The 25,233-nt window shown below is 49.4% G+C and overlaps 1 protein-coding gene across 2 annotated transcripts in view; it reads right to left on the minus strand.

Moving 5' to 3' along the window:
- Nucleotides 1-25,233, minus strand: part of pappaa (pregnancy-associated plasma protein A, pappalysin 1a) — a 375,278-nt gene that overhangs the window by 87,144 nt on the left and 262,901 nt on the right. For both annotated transcript variants that reach the window (XM_038782243.1, XM_038782242.1), the window contains exons 19-20: nucleotides 22,454-22,563; nucleotides 2,654-2,725 (exon numbers count right to left, since the gene is read on the minus strand). In XM_038782243.1, the coding sequence (XP_038638171.1) occupies nucleotides 2,654-2,725; nucleotides 22,454-22,563 (182 nt within the window). The remainder of the gene's footprint in view (nucleotides 1-2,653; nucleotides 2,726-22,453; nucleotides 22,564-25,233) is intronic.

Below are 25,233 nucleotides of genomic sequence, written 5' to 3' on the forward strand. Positions count from 1 at the left end.
TACCCTACTGTCAAAGTAATATTTATGCTTTGGAAAGGGTTCACAGAAGAACAACAGAGATGGTTCTGCTTACTTAGTGCTCTAATTTATGAGGAGAGACTCACAATTGAACTTATTTTTCATTGCAGAAAAGAAGACTGAGAAAAACCCATTCTATACTTTTAAGCTGCTGAAGGCGACAGCTTAATAAAGATGCTGGTGGCTATGTCAATTTTTCCTGCAAATGTAGGACTCGCACAAAATTGAGAAATCTCAAAAAACATTGAAAAATGTTTTTAAAGTTCTCTCCATGTAATGAATATGTGAAACAAAAATCTCAGTGCAAGTGTTGCAAAAAGGGTAGGACAAATATCAGTTAGGAATGGATTCACGGGTTCATTCCCAGCCCCGGGTCACTGTCCACGTGGAGTTTGCACATTCTCCCCGTGTTTGCGTGGGTCTCACCCCACATCCCAAATTGTGCAGGTTAGGTGGATTGGACATGCTAAATTGGCCCTTAATTGCAAAAACAATTGAGTACTCTAAATTTATTTAGGGATAAATTCAAAAACTCTGGGCATGAATATAGCCAGTAATGAATGCACCCTGAACCAAGGTATTTTTGATGCTCTGGGGGAAAGTTTATCAGAAAAGTCAACATGATATTTCTTAAGAACATGGAAATTTAATTCATGAAAACCAATGTTGATGAATGGAGAGGTAGAAATAAATGGATAATCTGGAGCTACACTTGACAACTTAAGATAGGAGCCATTCCGGAAATGAAAATGCATTAGCACAATGAGGTTATTGCGCATGTTCTATTGAAGGAGAGCTTGACCTCTTGTTAAGCTATCTGTGATTTGTGGAGCTGGATTCTCTGCCGGCGGGATTCTCCATTGCGCCAGCAGTGCACCCAGGGCTGCTGGTTTACTGAAGGCGTGGGGTGGCTACAATGGGAAACCCCATTTGAAGGTGACAGAACAAAGAATCCCGCTGCCGGCGAGGCCACGTCGGCCAGGAAAACTGGGATGGTGGGCTGGAGAATCCCGCTTCTGTGGTGTGATAAGTACGAACTGAATTCAAGTTTTTGCTGCTGCTATTATTCACAGAAGAAGCTTGGATTCCGCTATTTCTGAATGAAATAAAACAATTTCCCTGCCGTCTACAACCGTTCAGCATGTGATGTGAAGATGGTGATGTTCCTTGTAGTTACTGCTGTTGACTTTCTAGGTAATCGGTTTGACTCGCTTAACCAAAGAAGTGTTGGCAATTTACTGTCCCATAGATAGCACACAATATAGCCAAGGTGCGCCAGTGGCACAGGGAGTGAATATTTGAGCTGGCCGATGGGGAGGTTATCATGCTTTATGGGACACCACACTTTTCTTAAAGGCCAAATATAATACGATGTTTGGAAGTCTTGCCAACTGAAGGGAGCCCTATCTTGATCTCATTTTTAGTGTTCAGTATTTAAGAAAAGTAAAAATGTCTTGACTTGTAACAAAATGCAGACCGATGTGGCCAGATGCAGAATGTATATGACAACTAAGCCATAAACCTGCAAACATCAGGACAACCTAGAGAATGACTTACAATCTTCTGTTCATTCACCAAGTTTAGTAGCATAGTACTTTATGCGAAACATTCCATAACCCTCCAGTTCTTCTATGTCACAGCGTATTCAGAGTTTTATCCAACAAAGGATTATAATGTAATATAGTATAATATATTTATATTGTGAAATTAAATGAAAATCGTTTATTGTCACAAGTAGGCATCAAATAAAGTTACTGTGAAAAGCCCCTAGTCTCCACATTCCGGCGCCTGTTTGGGGAGGCTGGTACGGGAATTGAACCGTGCTGCTGGCCTGCCTTGGTCTGCTTTCAAAGCCAGCAATTTAGCCCTGTGCTAAACCAGCCCCATATTATATTATAACAGTATATATAATAATATATAATATTATATATAGTATATTATATTGTAAGGAATATAATATACAACTGTCAAATGCAAACCGGGTCATGATATCTTATTGTAACAAGTAGAAGTGACTAAAATATTATTAAAAGTTTCAGGCAAGCATTTTGTTCTTCGTTGCCCCATTATATGTGTTTTTATAGTATGGTTAGCACTTATGATGGCTGTTCTGTCAGGTGGGACATGCAAGAGGAACATCACTAGTCTGTCACCGCCGACTATAAGCCTCTAGCTTCTGTGGAAGACTTGTTCATAGAACATACAGTGCAGAAGGAGGCCATTTGGCCGATCGAGTCTGCACCGACCCACCTAAGCCCCCACTTCCACCCTATCCCGTAACCCAATAACCCCTCCTAACATTTTGCTCACCAGATCAATTTATCATGGCCAATCCACCTAACCTGCACATCTTTGGACTGTGGGAGGAAACCGGAGTACCCAGAGGAAACCCACGTGCAGACTCCGCACAGACAGTGACCCAGCGGGGAATCGAACCTGGGACCCTGGCGCTGTGAAGCCACAGTGCTATCCACTTGTGCTGCTGTGCTGCCCGAAAGACACAGATATACCTCTGCCTGCTTAACTGTAAACAATCAAAGCAAATCTGTTTTTCCAGCAAATGAAAATAATGAGCAAGGCAAGATTTGGCATTTCTGCCAATGAGAGCTTAGAGGCGTGTAGTGAAAGCACTTACCTCACATGATTTAATGCAGTGAATCATTTCAGGGTGTGGGTACCAGTGAAGTCCTGCTGTGCAAACAATATTCTGTGAAGAGAAAATAAAACCAGAGTTGTCATAATTGCACCCAAAAGACGTCTGTTATCTGTGTGGCGTCTCCCTTGGTTAACCAAGTATCTACTTTGTTGCTTTGTACATGGTGATTTACTGTACCAGTCTGCAGAGGAACACAAGGTCACATGGATTTCTTAATGTCGTGGGTGACTCACCAACAAAACAAGACTTAAGTGATGATTTGTTAAAAGCCTTTCACGATGTCTTCCCCGTGAGCTATGGCACCATGTTAGCAGTCCCGGCAAGTCAAAGTTGAAGGTGCATTTAATAGCTTGATACATGCGGTACTATCATTCAACATCTCAAATAGGTCACAATGTTGAATGTTAGAATTAAATGCCACCACCAGAATAGTGGTGACTTGGAAGTGATCACAAAGCAACAATCTCGCCCGAGGCTACAGGTGGTTTAACATTGGCCACATTGGATACCTCAAAGTGAACTCAATGTTTCTTGGAGAGCTCAGCAGGAAATGCTTATAAGGCAGTAACAGTGGTAAGGCAGTAATCCTTTATTCCATAAACAATGCAGTACTTTTATTTATTTGGTGAGAGCTTGAAATTAGATGTATTAATCCCTATTTTGTGATTATATAAGGCATGTTTTTTTTTTATCAGTTTGGGGTCTGCGGTTAGTGGTGAAAACCTGGAATTAATCATTTGCATTATAGTAAGAAATTTTATATTAAGAGATATGTTCATATTGAGAAATATTGTGTTAAATATAAAGAAATACACTGATGCTCCAGAATTTTGTCTGCTTATTTAATACCCTTAATTGTCTCTTGCTTTCAAACTTACTGCTGTAAAATAGTTTAGAAAATTTCACAGGATGATTTGTATAATATGTGGTCATGTTTCAGGCTTGTCCAATCGCTCTTAAGTGGACACTGTCCTGCACTTTCCTTTTTCAACATAAAGTACATACTGTCTCAATGTACAATCACTTCACTGGTGCCTGATGTTATTACAGCAATAAAAGCTTGGCTGTTTTAACTCCATTCCTTTCATGAACAGAAGCTGTTTGGCAAACAGGCTGTTGTACAAGATGTTGCCTCTTTTGTGATTCTGCTGTTTCACATCGTCCGAGATCATTTGTTTGCTAATGCTGTGAATCATGCACGATGGTATTGGTTTCCTCCATTAGTGCAGAAATACTCGTGTCCATAGGAGGTACCATCAAACTGAGCCATTCATTGACCAAATCCTGAACAAAGCTTATTTCAGGAGACGCCTCTTCCAAGAGCTGAGTGACAGCCAAGGTTTCTAGGTGCTGAAAAATCAGCATTTTACAGCAGAGATGAACTATATGCTGCATCAGCATTTTTTAAAGTACTTTGCATTTTAGAAATGAAGAGTAATTTCCATCTTTGGAAATCCTACAGTGCAAAAGGAGGCCAATCGGTCCATCGAGTCTGTACAGACCCAACAAAAGAGCACTCCACCTAGCACCACTTCCCACCCTATCCCCCGCAACCACACGCGTTGCTCATGGCCAATATGCCTAACCTGCACACCTTTGGACTGTGGGAGGAAACCGGAGCATCCAGAGGAAACCCACGCAGACATGGCGAGAACGTACAAACTCCAAGCCCTCATCCAAGGCTGGAATCAAACCTGGGTCCCTGACGCTGTGAGGCAACAGTGCTAACCACTGTGCCACCCTGCTGTTCTTGGTGTTACCTGTTTGTGACTCCAGACCAGGAGCAATGTGTTAACTCTGAACTACCCTCTGAAATGATGTAACAGGCCACTCAGTCATATTCAATGAGGTGGTTTACAAGGACAATTAGGAATTGGCAATAGTCTTCCCAGCACCACCATGTATGATTTTATGACAAATATAGAATAAAAATAATGAATAAGTTGAGAATGTTTTACTGCCCGCTTGTATCACGGTCCTAATTTTAATAATACCTCAGGTTGCATAACTCCACGCAGACAGTCAACCAAGGCCAGAATCAAACCCAGGTCCCTGGCTCTGTGAGGCAGCCCTGAGCCACCCCATTATCAATAGCTGGCCCTTAGTTTGGAAGTAAGAATTTGGGCAAATATTTGATGAGGCCTGCAATGAAATATAAGGCTCACGATGTATGATATCATGCACCCAGTCTCACTCAGGGAGGCAGTATGCAAACTTCATGCTGCCAGCTTCCAGACATGATTACAGCGTGGAGCAATAACATGCTGCTACCTGGTTGCATGCTCAGCTGGGAGGGGAGGGGCGGGGCAGCAATGTGTATGGTTAGCATGACCTACAACTAGCCTGACCCTCTTACTGAGGAGGTACACATGGACTACAGCAGCATTGGAACAGTTGTCAGGAAGGTTTCGGTGGAAGAGAACAGAGTGAGGCCTCCCAGCTTCTCGTGTGGTGCTGGAGGCCTGAGTAAGGCCAATGGCCACAAGCTCCTGATCCAGGTCAGTAATTACATTTTCAACCACCAAGTTTTCACACTGCTCAGCATCGCACACCCTCATCACTTACCCATCAGCAAACAGGACTTGCACTGAACATACACCCTCACGGACTTACCAATGTTAGCCTCACATCCATTTGTCGCAGCTTCCACAGACCTCCAGCTATTTAAACATGACAGGTCCACCACCCAAACACATTGCAACACACTCACTGACATTCTTACCTACGCTTACAGGACAAGGTCACATATAATAGGAGGCAGCAGCAGTGAACCAGTGGAGAACAGGCATCTCCTCGGTCATTTGGAGGAGGTGCTCTGCATCCTGGATCATGGGGCTGGCTGTGACTGAGGCCATTGCATCCTCCATCACTGTGAACATTCAGAATGACATTATGCTTGTGTCTCATGCCCCTTCCCAAATTTCACTTCACCCTCATCCCACTCTCAGGCATGAAGTGCAAGATGCAGATGGTACGACCGTGGATCTCTTCCTTTCCACCCCATCCCCTTTCCCTCACCCAAACCTTCTCTATCAGCAATTATATTGTAAGCATCATACGCCAGGCCATCATTTATTTCCCAGCCATAATTGTCTTTGACAAGCTGATGGTGAGCCATTTTGAGAACCACTTTGGTCCATCTGGCGCAGGTACGCCCACAGTGTTATTAGGCAGTGAGTTCCAGGATTTCAACCCAGTGACAGTGAAGGAATGATGCTCTAGTTCCAAGTCAGGATAGTTTGTGGCTTGGAGGGAAACTAGCATGAGGTGTGACTGCTGCCATTGTTCTTCTAGGTGATAGAGATGGTGGGTTTGGAAGGTGCTATTGAAGTAGGTTATTGCTACAGTGCATCTTGTATGTTGTACACACTGCTGCCACTGTGGATGGAGTGTCAATCAAGCAGGTTGCTTTGTCCTGGGCAGGCACTACCCTGATGAACTTTAATGCAGTGTCAGGCTTTGAGACTGTGGTCTATTTCCCCAGTGATACGTGGATCTACAAAGCAATGTGTACACAGTCAATCGCACCCTACAACATTAAAAACCCACTGGCCTGACAAAGCACCTGTTCACTCCAGGCCTGTCTCCTGCTGATTCAGCAATGCATGGCAAACTGTGAAATATTGGAAATGTCACCTGTTCCAACCTGGAAGCATCTGTTGGCACAGAAATTGAGGGTGAAGGGCCCTAGCAGCATTATCCTCACCTCACTGTAGGTCTGGTTCTAGGAGGTGACACTGTTCAGTCAGTACCTCCTTTATGAAACATGTGTGTCTCAGGTACTGGTCCTGGCTGAGGTGGAGGTTGGAGAAGTGTTCTCTGAAGACCATTAATGGATAGGATTTTCCAGTGAGAGGCGTCGTCCTCCTTCTGCATACAGCTCCCCCTCTCTGATATTTGCACTCCATTCCGGTCATGCTGTGGCCCAAAGGTAATTGCAACCTTTCTCGCCCCATTACTGAAAGTAGGCCGTCTCCTGACAGAATGTGGTGAGATAACCACTGTAGTTAGGTGAGTCATGTGTACTGCAGTAGGGGGATGTATGCCTGTACCTGTAATACAGGTTCCTCCGGTCAGCCCCTGCCGGCTAGCTCCGCCCACAGGGAGCTTATGTATAAATATGTACGAGAGCTGCTCAGTCCCTCAGTCTACAGTTGCGGATGGAGGGACAACATCGTACAGGAATAAAGCCTCTATTGTACCTGTCTCTCGGCTTTATGTATAATTGTTAGCGCCACAATTTATTCCTGTACGATTTCCCAGTCACCATGGACATCAGAGTCAAGCCTGACCGTCTGCAGCTGGATCCACACTCGCCTCACGCCAGAAAAGACTTTGATCACTGGCTGGCAGTCTTCGAGGCCTACATCTCTTCAGCACACCCTCCCCCGACGGAGGGTCAGAAAAAGCAACTCCTGTACTCCAGACTGAGCTCCAGCGTCTTTCCGCTCATTCGAGATGCGACCGACTACACCGCTGCTATCGAACTGCTCAAGGAGAATTATGCACCATCGACGAACACCCTGTTTGCGAGGCATCAACTGGCTACTCGCAGCCAGCAGCCGGGTGAGTCGATTGAGGACTTCTGGAGGGCCCTTATACCTCTGGTACGAGACTGCGACTGCCGGGCCCTCACAGCCACGGAGCACTCTAATCTAATCATGCGCGATGCCTTTGTCACAGGCATTGCATCGGACCCCATCCGGCAACGACTGCTGGAAGGGGTCGCTCCCGACCTCGCGGCCGTAAAGGCCCTGGCACTCTCCATGACGGCCGCCTCCCGTAGTGCGCAAACCTACTCCGCCAGCCACTCGGCCCACCCGTCCTACCCCTCGTGGACCCCACAAACGGCCCCCCAGGCCCATCCGTCCTACCCCGCGTGGAACCCGCAAACGGCCCCCCCAGCAGCCGCCCCCGCGCACCATGCCTGCGCTGCCCGCCGCACCGCACCCCCTGGGGGTCCCCACTGTTACTTCTGCGGTCAGCAGAAGCACCCTCGCCAACGCTGCCCGGCCCGCACAGCGACCTGCAAAGCTTGTGGCAAGAAAGGCCACTTTGCAGCGGTGTGTCAGTCCCGGACGGTCGCCGCTATCGCGCCGCAGGTCCCCTCGCCTCAGCCGCTCCCCCAATGGGCCCCGCCGTCCGCTTCTCCCGACCCCACGTGCGATCAGTGGGCGCCGCCATCTTTTGCCGCCCCCGCCACGTGCGCCCCATGGGCGCCGCCATCTTCATCTACCACAGCCATGTGCGTTCCATGGGCGCCGCCATTTTGTTCCGACCCCATGACGGGCGCTCCATGGACGCCGCCATTTTACCCACAGGTGCTGCGGATGCCGACATCTAGACTCCAGGGGCCGCCATCACGGGACACGGGTCGCTACCGCTCCTCGTCGGACTCATCGGACTCAATCGCCGACCAGCCACTGCTCGCCTCCGTTACGCTCGACCAGTCCCGTCCTCGCAACCTGGCACCCTCTTCCACATCGGTGCTGGTCAACGGCCATGTGACCTCCTGCCTCATAGACTCCGGGAGCACCGAGAGCTTCGTCCACCCAGACACGGTAAGGCGCTACTCCCTTGCGGTCCATCCCGCTGACCGACAGATCTCCCTTGCCTCCGGTTCCCACTCTGTCCCTATCCGGGGTTTCTGCCTGGTTAAACTCACTGTACAGGGCGTGGATTTCGACCGTTTCCGCCTGTACATTCTCCCCGACCTCTGCACTTCCCTCTTACTAGGCCTGGATTTCCAGTGCAATCTCCAGAGCCTCACCCTCAAATTCGGCGGACCCCTACCTCCCCTCACCGTTTGCGGCCTCGCGACCCTCAAGGTCGAGCCTCCCTCCCTCTTTGCCAATCTGACTGAGGATTGCAAGCCCGTCGCCACCAGGAGCAGACGGTACAGCACCCAGGACAAGGCCTTCATCAGGTCCGAAGTCCAGCGGCTGCTTCGGGAGGGTATCATCGAGGCCAGCAACAGCCCTTGGAGAGCCCAGGTGGTAGTGGTTAAGACTGGGGAGAAGCACAGGATGGTCGTGGACTACAGCCAGACCATCAACCGGTACACGCAGCTCGACGCGTACCCCCTCCCCCGCATTTCTGAGATGGTCAATCAGATTGCACAGTACCGGGTCTTCTCTACTATTGACCTGAAATCCGCCTACCACCAGCTCCCCATCCGTAAATCGGACCGTCCCTACACTGCCTTTGAGGCGGACGGTCGTCTGTACCAATTTCTGAGGGTTCCCTTCGGCGTCACGAATGGGGTCTCGGTCTTTCAGCGGGAAATGGATCGAATGGTTGACCGGTACGGGCTGCAGGCCACCTTCCCGTACCTCGATAATGTCACCATCTGCGGCCATAGCCAGCAGGACCATGATGCCAACCTTCATAAATTCCTCCACACCGCGTCTCTCCTGAATCTCACGTACAACAAGGAGAAATGCGTGTTCCGCACAGACCGCTTAGCCATCCTTGGCTACGTAGTCCAAAACGGACTACTGGGGCCCGATCCCGACCGCATGCGCCCCCTCATGGAGCTTCCGCTCCCCCACTGCCCCAAGGCCCTCAAACGCTGCCTTGGGTTTTTCTCTTATTACGCCCAGTGGGTCCCGCAATACGCAGACAAGGCCCGGCCACTTATCCAGTCCACACATTTTCCCCTCTCGGCCGAGGCACAACAGGCCTTCGCCTGCATCCGATCTGACATAGCCAAGGCGGGGATGCACGCCGTAGACGAGACTCTGCCATTCCAAGTAGAGAGCGACGCTTCAGATGTCGCTCTTGCCGCCACACTAAATCAGGCCGGCAGACCCGTGGCATTCTTTTCACGCACCCTCCACGCCTCTGAAATTCGGCATTCCTCTGTCGAAAAGGAGGCCCAGGCAATCGTTGAAGCAGTGCGGCACTGGAGGCATTACCTGGCCGGCAGGAGATTCACTCTCCTCACTGACCAACGGTCGGTAGCCTTCATGTTCAACAACACGCAGCGGGGCAAGATCAAGAACGACAAAATCTTGCGGTGGAGAATCGAGCTCTCCACCTTTAACTACGAGATCTTGTATCGCCCCGGCAAGCTCAACGAGCCCCCAGACGCCCTCTCCCGAGGTACATGTGCCAGCGCACAAGTGAACCAGCTCCGTGCCTTGCACAACAGCCTTTGCCACCCGGGGGTCACTCGCTTGTACCATCTGATCAAAGCCCGCAATCTGCCCTACTCCGTCGAGGAAGTACGGACAGTCACCAGAGACTGCCAGGTCTGTGCGGAGTGCAAGCCGCACTTCTACCGGCCAGATCGCGCGCGCCTGGTGAAAGCATCCCGCCCCTTTGAACGCCTCAGCGTGGATTTCAAAGGGCCCCTTCCCTCCATCGACCGCAACACCTACATCCTTAGTGTGGTCGACGAGTTTTCTAGGTTCCCCTTCGCCATCCCATGCCCGGATATGACGTCTGCCACCGTCATCAAAGCCCTGGATTCCATTTTTGCCCTGTTCGGTTTCCCCGACTATATCCACAGTGACCGGGGATCCTCGTTCATGAGCGATGAGCTGCGTCAGTTCCTGCTCAGCAGGGGTATCGCCTCCAGCAGGACGACCAGCTACAACCCCCGGGGAAACGGGCAGGTAGAGAGGGAGAACGGGACGGTATGGAGGGCCGTCCAGCTGGCCCTACGGTCCAGGAACCTCCCAGCCGCTCGCTGGCAGCAGGTCCTCCCTGATGCGCTCCATTCCATTCGGTCGCTACTGTGCACCGCAACTAACAGTACACCCCATGAACGTGTTTTTGCCTTCCCCAGGAAGTCCACATCCGGAGTGTCGCTCCCGACCTGGCTCACGACTCCGGGCCCAGTCCTTCTCCGTAGGCATGTCCGGCACCACAAGGCGGAACCCCTGGTGGACAAGGTACGCCTTCTCCACGCCAACCCCCAGTATGCCTACGTGGAGTTCCCCGACGGCCGCCAGGACACTGTCTCGCTCCGGGACCTGGCTCCCTCAGGTGCCGATCCCATGCCCACACCCCTTCCTGCGCCAACCCCAGCGCCCCCCTATTCGTCCCCATCAGGTCCATCCCTCATCCCCCTGCCCACCCTGGAGGACATGGAAGATTTCGGCTTGCTCTCGGAGTCCTCCCGCCAGCTGCCAGCACCAACACCGCCAGCACCTGCACAATCGGGGCCATCACCGCCTGTGCCGACGTCACCACCACAGCTACGCCGATCACAGCGGAACGTCCGACCACCGATTCGGCTCAACCTGTAACCTGCTAACCGGATGGACTCTTGATTTTCTATGTTGGACCCTCTTGTAAATAGTTTTCTTTTATATTACAGTTACATGTCACCCCCGCCGGACTCATTTTTACAGGGGGTGAATGTGGTGAGATAACCACTGTAGTTAGGTGAGTCATGTGTACTGCAGTAGGGGGATGTATGCCTGTACCTGTAATACAGGTTCCTCCGGTCAGCCCCTGCCGGCTAGCTCCGCCCACAGGGAGCTTATGTATAAATATGTACGAGAGCTGCTCAGTCCCTCAGTCTACAGTTGCGGATGGAGGGACAACATCGTACAGGAATAAAGCCTCTATTGTACCTGTCTCTCGGCTTTATGTATAATTGTTAGCGCCACACAGACCTTCCAACTCACTGGCCTCCTTGACAAAGTCGGAAGCCCATCCCTTGTAAAACCCAAAACTTCTATCAACGCCTCCAATACGCAGGGCACAGAATTTTCACTCACACTGCAGTGCCAAGGAGAGTCAGAAGCACTTTAGCTGAAAGTTAAATGGTAATCCCTTCACTTATTTGCTGCAGTGAAAATGTAATGATCACTTCAAAGTGGTTAAAAAAGCACATTATTGCGAGCTGTGAAGTCCAAAATGGCAGCTCCAGTGCCAAATCAGCACTAGAAGTGTCTGATATCTCCATCCCCTCAATCTTCCTACTTCCTGCACATTCTCCCTGTGTTTGCGTGGGTTTTGCCCCCACAACCCAAGGATGTGCAGGCTGGGTGGATTGAACACGCTAAATTGCCCCTGAATTGGGAAAAAATGAATTGGGTGCTCTAAATTTAAAAACAATTCTTCCTAATTCCAGTGTGTGTGTGTGACATACCTGTGCTGGCTCTCTCGCACTCAGGGTGCATTGCCCAGGTCACAAATATTCCAGCCAACATATTTTAGAGTTTGAGGCTTTATGCTGATGCTGCAAAGCCACATTTTGCTGCCTTTTGTGTTTTTTGCAGACCGCTCCCATTTAAAACTCACTGATCAGGGGCGAAATTCTCCGACCCCCAGCAGGGTCGGAGAACCGCCTGGGGCCCCCGAAAATCCCGCCCCCGCCGTGGCAGAGATTCTCCGCCACCCGGGAATTGGCAGGAGCGGGAATCACGCCACTCCGATCGGCGGGGCCCCTGCGTCGATTCTCCGGCCCGCGATGGGCCGAAGTCCCGCTGCTGAGAGGCCTCTCCCGCCGCCGAGGTTTGAACCACCTCTGGTGGCGGCGGGATCGGCGGTGCGACCAGGCCCCCGGGGTCCTGGGGGCGAGGCGATCGGACCCCGGGGGGTGCCCCCACGGTGGCCAGGCCCGCGATCGGGGCCCCCCGCTCAGACTCCGGGCCAGTGCCCTGGGTGCACTCTTTCCCTCCGCCGCTGCCACGGCTTCCGCCATGGCGGAAGCGGAAGAGAAACCCACATCGTGCACCGCCGGTGGTGATGTCAGCGGCAGCTGGCCGCTGACGACACCGCCGGCGCATGCGCCGACCGGTGAAAGCCTTTCGGCCAGCCCCGCTGATGGGCGGCGGGCCTGAAAGGCCGCTGGCGCCGGTTTTTTGCGCCAGTCTTCTGGTGCCAACCGCTCCGGCGCGGGGCTAGCCCCCAAAGGTGCGGAGAATTCCCCACCTTTGGGGAGGTCCGACCCCGGAGTGGTTGGCGCCACTCCCCTATGCCGGGACCCCGCCGTCACGCCGGGTAGGGGAGAATCCGCCGCAGGGGCCTCGCCGATCGGAGTGGCGTGATTCCCGCCCCTGCCAATTCCCGGGTGGCGGAGAATCTCTGCCACGGCGGGGGCGGGATTTTCGGCGGCCCCAGGCGATTCTCCGACCCTGCTGGGGGTCGGAGAGTTTCGCCCCTGGAAAGTAAAGTGTTCCTTCCAGTGTCCGCTGCCCGGTTGATTTTGTGCAATGTGTGCCTTAACTGAATAAATTGACTCTGTGCATGGAGACACTGAACACAAGATTTGTCGATCGTAAATATGTAATCCAAACAAGAACAGACGAAGCTGTAAAAATTCAACGGTCCGCCAGCATCTACCAAGAGAGAAATAGAGTTTACATTTCGGGCAGGATTTACCAAACACCCCGCCACGTGTTTTTCGGGCAGCGGGACCTACTGGTCCTGCCGTTGTCGATGGGATTTCCCGTTCACAGCATCCCTCATTGGCGGGAAACCCGTGCGCCGGCGTGGGATCAGAATCTCCAGCCGGCGTGAACAGCCTGTAAATCCCGCCCTTTGAGTCATGGACACTTTGATCTGACTTCTTCTGTTCTTGTTTCAGGTTCCAGGATCTGCAGTATTTTGCTTATCTTTTATATGTAATTCAACGTTTAGTTCCCCCAAATCTCGTTTTAAGGCAAAAATTTACATAAGATTTAAATTACTATATAAGGTGTTGACTATCTGGCTCCAGGGTTACCATTACTGAAACGAGTTGTATATTCCAGATCTTATGAATGAATTTAAATTCCGCCCACTCTCATGATGGGATTTGATCCCATGTCCCCAGAGCATTAGCCTGAGCCTCTGGTTTGCTAGTCCAGTGACATTTTCACGATACCACCCTCTTTCCCCCCACATTCCCAATACTGTAATATCTTAAGTCTGCTTTCGGAGAACTCACTGTTCCTATTCAAACCCCACTGTAGTGCTTCCCTAATCAAATTATTAAGGGCCTTGCCTGTTGAAATAGCAAATTTGGAAATCATCCAACCTTGGTAGTGAGCAGAAATTGCACGAACTCTTGTTTATTTAAAATATATTAAAAAGCAGCTTTTCTTTTTCAATGCATTTCTGTTTCACCAAGGGATGGTGTAATCAGAGACCTGAGCCTTCTTCAAAACGCTGATCTAAATCGCTGAAGCACTCGAGGTCAATGAAACAAACGGGTCCCAAAACAGTCCTTAGGGGGAGCCCTGGACCAGAAGGAGAGTTCATTGTCAATCAAGTTTATTATCTTCAAGCGCATGCTTGAGATGGGGCATTACAGCGTAATGACAGAAGCAAAGGATTTTCAGGAACATCTGTATTGTGGAATTATTGCCCTGTCCAAGGAACCAAATGCTGGATGCTGGCGTTCTATAAACCTACTGGTCTGTGCTTCAGAGTTCAACAAGAGGAATTAACTGCAGCACTAATCAGTATGAAAATACAGAAAGCTAGCAATTTATGCATAATTTGGTAATGCAGATACAGGTAGTCTTCCCTGACAGAAGGCCTTTCGTATGCAACCTGAGGTATTATTACAACTGGGGTCATGACACAAGCGGACAGCGAAACCTTCAAAACGTATTTATTTTTATTTTTTTAAATCATACATGATATGTGGGTGGTGATGTGTTGGGTAAGCTGGGTCTGCGAGGACTGCATTTACTGCAGTAGTGAGAGAGACAGGCTTCCAACACTTGAAAGAATGCAACTCGATTTTATTGAACTCTTAACTATCATACATGCTTTAACTGTGGGTTGACACTATGCTGAGTTGACTGGCGACCTGAGGCTAACCTGACCAGATTATCTTACTACCACATGGTGTGTGTTCTAGTTGCTGCTCACGGGCTCTGACTGTCTCAGAGGCTGGATCCCAAGAGAGCGGGAAAACTAGTGCCCTCTGGCTTTATAGTGGCCGTGTCCTGTCTGATGATTGGCTGCTGTGGTTCTGTGTGTTCACTGGTCATCCTGTGTGTCCATCACTGCCTGTCTGTGCACCATCATATACCTGTGTGTATATTATGACAGGTGGCGCTGGGAAGGCTATTGCCAATTCCTAATTGTCCTTATTGTCTCCCTAACTGGGAGAATCCAGCACCACAGATTTCCTTCCTTAAAGGATATTAGTGAAGCAGCTGAGTTTTCCAATAATCCAATAGTTTCATGATCACTATTTCTGAAACTAGCTTATTTTTCATATATTCAGCAGGTTATTCAGTGAACAGAATTTAAATTGCCAAGCCGCCATGATGGGGTTTGGTCTATTTTATTTTCTGTGTCTGTAAGAGTGTCACATTGTGTAGCCAAAAGACTACAGCAACACACAGTTATTTTCTTGTTCCTCAACTGATACTTTCAAAGTATGGTTATAGAGCTTATAGAGCCATAGAGCCGACTCTTGTGCGGCACGGTAGCATAGCAGTTAGCACTGTTGCTTCACAACGCCAGGGTCCCAGGTTCGATTCCCGGCTTAGGTAACTGTCTGTGCGGAGTCTGCACATTCTCTCTGTGTCTGCGTGCATTTCCTCTGCGTGCTCCAGTTTCCTCCCACAAGTTCCGAAAGATGCGCTGTTAGGTGAATTGGACATTCTGAATTCTCCCTCAGTGTACCCAAACAGGCACCGGAGTGTAGCGACTAGGGGACTGTCACAGTAACTTCATTGCAGTGTTCATGTAAGCCTACTTTTGACAATAATAAAGATTATTAAAATTATTATTATTGTTCTGTCACATGATCACAGTGGTTATGATTACACAGAATCTGTTCACTTTGTTGTTTCTGACGCCTTGCAAAAGGGAAATAAAGGAAAATGATTTGCATCGGAGCCTGTCTACATTTGGTCAACATTTCTTAACAAATAGAACATAGAACATAGAACAGTACAGCACAGAACAGGCCCTTCGGCCCTTGATGTTGTGCCGAGCAATGACCACCCTACTCAAACCCACGTATCCACCCTATACCCGTAACCCAACAACCCCCCCCTTAGCCTTACTTTTTTTTTTTAGGACACTACGGGCAATTTAGCATGGCCAATCCACCTAACCCGCACATCTTTGGACTGTGGGAGGAAACTGGAGCACCCGGAGGAAACCCACGCACACACGGGGAGGACGTGCAGACTCCGCACAGACAGTGACCCAGCCGGGAATCGAACCTGGGACCCTGGAGCTGTGAAGCATTTATGCTAACCACCATGCTACTGTGCTGCCCTAATGTCGATAAAGGGACATTTCTGGAATCTCTCACTTCCCACAATTCCTAAGCCAAAGGCCGAGTACCATAATCCTACACAGAATGTCCAAGGGAACTAAAAATTGCTCTCTGAATAACAGCAAATGACTTGCTTTAGCTTACTTGCCCAAGCGAGCACACAAAGTCAGAAACTTAACAATTGACACCTGTCGCAACTAGAATCTGGCTGTCAGATCAAAGATCGCTTCCTGTGGTGTGATGGTAACAGGCGAGAAACGGACATTTTCAATTTGTGCCGATATCTATTTTATCAACCTCATTCGCAATCTGTTACAAGATTTTCCAACAATGAATGAAGCACCTTCTCTCATTGCCTGCAGGGCTTTCATTATAGATCAAACAAAAATGCCCCTGCTTTGCTTATCTCGAATCTAGGGACACAATTTAATGTAAAAGATTTGAAGCTCAGTCTTGGACACATTTGGTGGGGTGTTTTGCTACAGACACATTGGCAAGATCGCGGTCCGTATTCAACATCACTGAGTGCCATAAATGAGCCTCCATGAGATTATTGACATTCCTGGCTCCCTCGCCATCTGATTCTCCCGACTCATGCCTCAGCAGCTCGCCGCTAACAAGAGGGAGATACTTTTAAACGCTCCCTCACCACTCACTCGCAGTCAACACCATTGATGAGAGATTGCCCACCCTGTTCCCCCAAGGAGTTTGGAGGACCAGCAGCAGTTGCTGATGCACATCAGGTGGAGGCAGGAACATCTAAAGGAGACAGCAGTCGGAGGTTGGTTGAATCCCAGGCCACAGGCGGTTCCCAGCCAGATGCTGAGCTTCTGGAGAAGGTTCTGCCAGAGCCGATGCAGATGTTAGGACACAGCCGTGACTTTCAGGAAGGTATGTCAGTCACTCTCCCGGGACTGCGTAACGACAGGCGTAATGGAGGAGTCCCAAAACTTTCAGGTGCAGAAGATGGTGCTGACAATGTGTGGCACCGCAGTGGGAAACCTGGAGCACAACTTCCACATCTTGAACGGTGGTGTTGAAGGCATGGCTCAGTCTGAGACGAGCATGGCTGAGGGCCTCAACATAATGTCCCAGTCACTAAGGGATGTGTGGACATTGCTGGGGCTTTGCAGAGCGTGTCCCAGTCACTGAGGAGTATCGCTGAGGATGTCAACACCATGGTGCAGACGATAGGAAGCCTCTAGGATGACTCAGAGGCCTCTGGAGGCGCTTCAGCTGAACAGCAGTCCCCAGGGCCCTGCGGGTACTAGTCAGGGAGGAGAAAATGCTGGAGGCCAACCTGGGCCTGCCACCAAGGAGACGATGGCGGTTTCCTTTTCTTCCGAATCCCTCCCTCCTGACACCATTGCATTTCAAGGGCAGCAGACTGAGCAGGTTGACATGGCAATGCCAGTGACACCAGTCAGTTGGAAGGCCCTCCCTCCAGCTCAGGCCCTTCAGAGGATGTCGATCCTGGAAGATCAAGAAGAATGAGGAGCACTGATTTGTCATTGGTAAGGTCACTATCCATGGCTAGGGGCAATGGAAATCCGTCACAGTAAATATGTTACATCTCATACATGTGAAGCCTCTGTCATGTCAATCTTCATTGTACCTACACCCCGACTACCCTGTTGCCCTCTACAACCCCCCCAACCCCCCACCTAGAGCATAGTTGCAAAATCTCAAGCCCCAATTGCAGACCCCTTTTAGTGGATGGGTGTGAGCGCGCTGTCAGCAGAAAGACAGGAGCCAGACTTTTGCAGAGACCGAGGAGCACCAGAGCTTTCCTCCCAGTGGGTTATCATCACTCTCCTGCCTTGTATGGTGTCCCATTTGCAGTGCCAACACAGGCCCATTGCCGTGGAATGATGTTACACAGACCCTTGAAGGGGGGTAACAGGGTGGTCAGGGAAGAGACGGTGTGAGTTTGTGGCCGGGGGGGGTGGTGGAGAATGGTTTTGGGAGGGGAGGGAAATAGGGGGGAGAGGGGGAGGGAAATGGTGGGGGGAATGGAGAATTTGGGAGGTGTGGCAAAAGTTGGGGGGAGATTGGGGTGAGGGAGGGACATGGTGGGGGGGAATGGGGTGCAGGGGCAGAAATGGTGAAGGGGAGGAGGGATTGGGGAAGGGAGGGAGATTGCGGGGGAAGAAAGTGGTTGGGGGGTTTGAGCTGACGGATACAGCCTTGTCCTGGGAGAATCTGCAGATGATGCGGGCCTCCCTGGCCTTCCTTGCATGTTGGTCCCTTGCTGCTGCCTGTCATCAATTCTCAGGCTCCTCCTCGGCTCATCCTTCTGCCCCTCCTGGATCACCTCATCCTCCTCCTCAGATAAGGCTGCATGTCCCTCCTCCTCCTCCTGCTCCAGCATGTTGCCCTGCTGCTGTGCCAGATTGTGGCAGGCATAGCAGACCACCACAGAGCGGGAGACCATCTGGTGGGTGCACTGCAGGGGCGCCACCAGACCGGTCCACGCATTGGAACTGCATTTCCCACAGCCTGACGCACCACTCAATGACAGCATGGATGGCAGCACGGGCCTCATAACGGGTCTCCGCCTTGACCTCAGGCCTCTGCAGCGGTGTCATTAACCATGACCTCAGTGGGTATCCCTTGTCCTTCACGAGCCAATCCATCATCCTGGTGGTCTCCGAAGACACCGAGGATTTCCGGGTGCCACAGGATGTAGCTGTCATGCATGCTCCTGGGTAGCGGGCACACACAGCTGTGAAGTTAGATGCTGCTCACAGTCAAAGGGAGTGAAATAGAATTTCAGGATAGAAGCAGCAGAAGGGCTCTGTCCTGGAAGTGTCTGATAGGACAGGCAGGCTGCGGCTGTGTTTGTCCCTGTTATGAGTCTCCGAAATATTTAAAGATGTATTGAAAAACACAGATGCTTCATCCCTCAACCCCCCCTCCACCCTGCACCCCCCCCCCCCCCCCCCCCCCCCCCCCCCCAGCCAGCGGCCACCCCCAACCTAGAACATTGCAGCCCCTTGACCAAGCCAAATCCCCTTGAGCTGCTTCCGCCCACCGAGCACTAGGGCAGCAACTCCCCGTGCCCGTGAGCGGAATGCCAGGAAATGGAAATGGCTACTCGCCGCCTCACTTCCCCTCAGTAGCCATTACACTACATAGAACATAGAACAGTACAGCACAGAACAGGCCCTTCGGCCCTCGATGTTGTGCCGAGCAATGATCACCCCACTCAAACCCACGTATCCACCCTATACCCGTAACCCAACAACACCCCCTTAACCTTACTTTTTAGAACACTACGGGCAATTTAGCATGGCCAATCCACCTAACCCGCACATCCTTGGACTGTGGGAGGAAACCGGAGCACCCGGAGGAAACCCACGCACACACGGGGAGGACGTGCAGACTCCGCACAGACAGTGACCCAGCCGGGAATCGAACCTGGGACCGTGGAGCTGTGAAGCATTTATGCTAACCACCATGCTACCGACTAGTTTCCTGTTTTTGAAAAGCAGTGCTAAACGGCGCTTGGGTGACTTCTCGCTGGGGAGTCGGGTAATTACCGGAAGGCCGCTGCATTTGACTGATCTCATTAATGAGATTGAAATAAATGAAAATGAAGGTTGATGAGGGTTGATGATATGCTCGCCAGGTTGGGTAAATCATACCCAACCCAAATCTCAATTTTGGCCTTTCCTGCTTTTCACCTGTTATATATATTGTATATTATATATTATATATTTGTGTGTGTATAACTTTAAATATACATACACAAGCCAATGTATCACTCTCTTTCCTTTCTACATAATTTTAAATATCTCGCAATCCAGCTAAGATAAAAGATTGTAAAATTGTAAGACACCAATGCACACATTTTTTTTCAAGAATCCTCCCTAAACCCTCATTACTGTCACTTTATCCCAGTACTTCAATCCTCTTCCAATAATGGATGTTTGCACATTGGGAAGGGCTATATTTTTTTGACGTTTCTACCTTGAGTCAAGCTGGCGGGTGTCTTGGCAGAAAATGTAGACAACATTCATTGACCAGTGCCGTTTGCCAGATAATCCAATCAACCACCTGGGCCGGGATTCTCCCCTACCTGGCAGGGCGGGGGCCCCGGCAGGATGGAGTGGCGTGAACCACTACGGCGTCGTGCCGCCCCAACGGTGCGGATTTCTCCGCACCTTTAGGGGCCAAGCCCTAACCTTGAGGGGCTTGGTCCGCGCCGGAGTGGCTGGCGCCCCGCCGGCCGGCGGGAAAGACCTTTGGCACCACGCCAGCCGTGGCCGAAGGGACTTCGCCAGACGGTGGAAGTCCACGCATGCGCCAGAACGTCAGCGGCTGCTGATGTCATCCCCGCGCATGTGCAGGGGTGGGGGTCACTTCCACGTCCGCCATCGTGATGACTATGGCGAACGCAGAAGGAAAAGAGTGCCCTCACAGCACATGCCCGCCCGCCGATCGGTGGGCCCCGATCGCTGGCCAGGCCACCGTGGGGGGCACCCCCCCGAGGCCAGATCGCCCCACGCCCCCCCCCCCCAGGACCCCAGAGCCCGCCCGCACAACCTGGTCCCGCCGGTAAGGCAGGTGGTTTGATTCCCGCCGGCGGGACCAGCATGACAGCAGTGGGACTTCGGCCCATCGCGGGCCGGAGAATCGCCGGGGGGGGGGGGGGGCGCCGACAGGCGCGGCGCGATTCCCGCCCCCGCCAAATCTCTGGTGCCGGAGACTTCGGGAGACGGCGGGGGCGGGATTCACGACGGCCTCCGGCGATTCTCCGGCGAATCTTGCCCCTGATTTATTTGTTCAGTGAACATAATTCCTTGAACCCCTCTCATCTGCTGTGTTTAACATGAATAGTCCTCCACTTCGAGAGGAAACCGATTAATAATGCACAACATTATTTGTATCGCTCCACAAGTGCATACGCTATTTGTACTGATGGAGGTTGGCTGCACGTTGGCCCATGGCCTGTCCTGAGCAAGGAGCACTCTCGCCCTGTTAGTTCAAAGCCTGTCCACTCGACAGAAGAGGTTGGTCACAAGGAACTTGTTCGTGACTTCCCGTATTTCCCATTCCTTGATCCAAAGGGTGCCTGTTGGGCGATCCTGCTCAGTAAGTGCCTCCAAACTGGGCGCAAAGATGGGAAGCAGTCAGTAATTGAACAGGTTATCATGGAGTGTTAAGTGAGGTACAGCATAGGTGGTTTCAACCAGCTTGTGGGTTTTCATCAGTCAGTGAATGTGTGGGGGAGTGACGTCTGTGAGGACATGCAAAAGGAGGGACTTTGAGCAGAAGGTTCCAGTAATGATCTGATTTGTTGCATTCAAACGAGAGTCCACAAGATATGTGTGTGTGATAATCTTTGCCAGACAGGTGCACAGTACTCTGCTGCAGAGTATGATGGGATAAGTGTTGTGCGATGATGATATCTTTTTTTAAAAATAAATTTAGAGTACCCAATAATTTTTTTCCCAAGTAAGTGGCAATTTAGCATGGCCAATCCACCTACCCTGCAGATCTTTGGATTGTGGGGGTGAGACCCAAGGGAGTATGTGCAAACTCCACACGGACAGTGCCCCGGGGTCAGGGTCGAACCTGGGTCCTCAGTGCTGTGAGGCAGCAGTGCTACCCACTGCGCCACAGTGCCAACCTTGTGGTGATGATATCTGTCATGCTAACCTAGCTCCCTCCTTGGAGCACTTTGGGTCAGACTCATTGTGAAAAGGCGTTACGAAGTTGATGGGCGACTGCAGCACCAGGCGCCTCATGCTGAATCCCTTCAAAACTGCATCCAGTGTATTCCACCTACCACAATGCCAGTGGCAAAAACAAATTTCAGATCTACACGGATGGCCAGAGACTAAAGTATGATCCTAACCCCAACATACTTGGAAGTGACTCTGGGAACATCAGATGAAAACAGAGGCACTGACCAAAACCAGAAACCATCTACTACCAAACTTGCTGAATCTACGTGTGTGGCGCTCACACAGCATTCTGGCTGTGAACCAAACCTGCAGAAACCCTGCTTCTAACGGAAGCCTGAGCATTTACGTTAAAGCTTGACTGCGATTTAGCCAGGTGCAGAGTGAAGATTTGTTCTGCTGTATCCACCAGACCAAATAACCACAACAATGTTTTTCCTACTGTCTTGGATATAGCTCACTGTGCATTGATTGTCATGTTATCACTTGAGGCCCATTGAAAGAGAACACGTTTGTTGTTGTATCAGACCCTTGGGATAAATCTTATATTCTGGTTTTACCTCTTCTCCCAGTGCTTGTCAGTGTTTTAAACATGGCATTCTGATGGTGACAGCTCTTTGTAGGACGTGTTTTACCATTGGGTATACACAGAGAAGTCAGCATTGAGAGTCAGCAACACAATTTTCTTTATGCCATCCACATTGCTGCAATTTGTTTTTTACTATGAGGGAGTATAACAACTGCATTGACAAAGTTTTACTAAACTTTTCAATAAAAGCATCACCTACTGCAGTGCGAATACTGTCCAATATGTTGGGCTTGCTGAGCAGAAATTGTGCTACTTGAAAATTCGGCAAAATTATTTTACAAGAAGTTTTATTAACATTATTTTAGACCAACCTTTGCCTTTGGAGGGCTCATCCAGTACTTCACATCATCTGAGGTCATGTTGCTAGGTAGAATTACAGGGTCATTTTGATGTGACAAACAGGAAGGAGTACATTCTGCACCTGAAAGGAACCAAACATTGTTTTTTTTAGTGAGAATACATTTATTTCTGTGTTATCCTGATTTCTGTACTTTTTTCTTCAATTCTGTTGATGTTTTTTCAAATTCTAATCTTGGTGATGGGAGAACCATTCGTTGAAATATGGTTAAAATCAAATGGTGTAAGATTGTGCTTTTCTATATGGCATACCAACGGTTTAACATCTGGCTGCTATTTTAACAAAAGTCCGAACTTGTGAATTTTTAGCAGTCTCAAGCCTTTGTGAAAATTCTAGCAAAGGGCTTTTCTTCGACACAATGTTCCCATATGTAAACATCACACATTACAATGGTCACTGAAAAGCTTATTGGACCGAGAACACTGACTGTATCAAGCAGGAGAATCTACAGAGGGAATGCGAGTATACTTTCATTTTCAGACGGTGTATTTCTGGTCGAAGTGTAACGAGGTAGTCTTACTGAAAAAGAGTCCAAGCAATTTTATGTGGAACTATAACTAATAGTTGACTTAGTAGGTTATAGCTTTATGACTAAGCTAACTACAGCTCAATAGGGGCATGTTCTCAGGTGGCTCCTCTTAAATTGCTCACTATTAAAAACTCTGCACCTTACCTGGCAAACCTTCCTGGTGGGGATGACTGAGTTCAATTATGTATGATAACTGAATTAGCATCAACAGTGTCACGGTATGCAAACATGCAACCAATGAACACTCAGAATAGGACATAACCAATGGTCAGTCAGGACACTCAGAGGTGGCATCACCACAAGGGGGCATGACATAAACACTATAAAAGGGATGAGGCACTCACACCCTGCCTCTTTCCACAGACAGACATCGACAGAGTTAGACAGGGTTTTCATAGAATTTACAGTGCAGAAGGAGGCCATTCGGCCCATCGAGTCTGCACCGGCTCTTGGAAAGAGCACCCTACCCAAGGTTAACATCTCCACCCTATCCCCATAACCAAGTAACCCCACCCAACACTAAGGGCAATTTTGGACACTAAGGGCAATTTATCATGTCCAATCCACCTAACCTGCACATTTTTGGACTGTGGGAGGAAACCAGAGCACCCGGAGGAAACCCACACACACACGGGGAGGACGTGCAGACTCCGCACAGACAGTGACCCAAGCCGGAATCGAACCTGGGATCCTGGAGCTGTGACGCGATTGTGCTATCCACAATGCTACCGTGCTGCCCACAGGGTTGATCAGCAGCATCACACCCCAGCACGTGGCTTAGAGAAAGCTGGTACAGTTAGACTGAGTTACTACAGTTAGATTAGCAGAGAGTCAAACTCATTTGAGAACTGTGTTAATAGTTCAATAAACATGTTGAGCTCATTTCAGAGCATCCTTTAGTTAAGACTGCATCAAGTAGCAGCATGTGTTATCCGAAGCAGCATAACACAACAGAGAAACAGCTAGTAACCTCAGCACACTTTTTCAACTGTACCTGCCAATTAATCACCTTTGCATAATTGGACTCAGTAACTTGTTCAAGCAGCGCCCCTGATGGTGTATTGAGGCGGAATGCACTTCGAAGAATTCTCTTTCCTAATGCTTTTTTTGTTTTGAATTAGTTACAGGCGCACTGCGTTTTGATTTAAGAGCTCCCACCAGGTGCTCTAATCAGATAAGATGGCTGCTCCGTGCTCTGCATTCCAATTTTGTAGAGTTTGCATCCCAAGTAGGCAACATAGTCAGTATGTGATGGACTCTTTGGCCAACACAAAGCTGCTGTGCTAACTGAAGTACAGTGCAGATGTGTAAACTTTGCTTGTAATTCTATCTGTTTAACTCTACTCTCCATCTCACTGGGCTCAGTCACACTAAGCGATCTTTGTCTGGAAAGATGTCATAACTTAATATTTTGAATAAAATATTTTTTTTTAAATACAAAAGGATGAGAGAAAAGGGAATTTTAATTCTTTGACTTCGAAAATAAGTGCTGGTGGTGACATTTTCTAAATCAATGCTCGAATCCAATCGGTATTTTGGCACATTGTGAATATTTTATTATAAAAATACTTCTAAAAATGCATTAATTTTGGGTTCATTCATTATATTCTGCCTAAAGCAACATCTGTAATAAATTTCTGCAAGGCAAACTGTTGCAATGGAATTCTTTCACGTACTGACAACACATACTGCATTCCATGGATCTCAGCAGTTCCATAATTGATGGGGCAAAGATATTTAAGCACTATGGATAGCTCCACAATTCCTAACTCATACTAATCTGTCTGTCTGTTTCTCCCCCTCTCTCTCTCTCTCTCCTCCTTTCTCCTTAACTAATCAGACATCAGTCATGCCTGGGTAAACAGCAGAGTCAGGGGTGCCCTCAAACTCACCATTGTATTTTGTACTAATTAATTTTTAACCTTTAGAGAGTATGTGCTCCACTGACTTAAGTGTCGAATGATCAAGGCAGCTCCACTGGGGCTGTGTTTAACAGAGCAGGGTGCCATTTATTTCAGAATTTACAGGTTGCACAGTGCATTCTACTTAAACAAACCAGAGGTCTGTCAAGGGCTTTATTTTTCTTTTATTATATCACACCCACAGTGCAGGCAGAGCTGAAGAGCAGGCAATCAATAGACAGATTCACCAACTGAAAGCTTGCAGAGACCAATGGCTGCATTTGCAACGGTACAACACAATTA

The sequence above is a fragment of the Scyliorhinus canicula genome, chromosome 21 (assembly GCF_902713615.1).
Source record: "Scyliorhinus canicula chromosome 21, sScyCan1.1, whole genome shotgun sequence".
Taxonomy (NCBI): domain Eukaryota; kingdom Metazoa; phylum Chordata; class Chondrichthyes; order Carcharhiniformes; family Scyliorhinidae; genus Scyliorhinus; species Scyliorhinus canicula.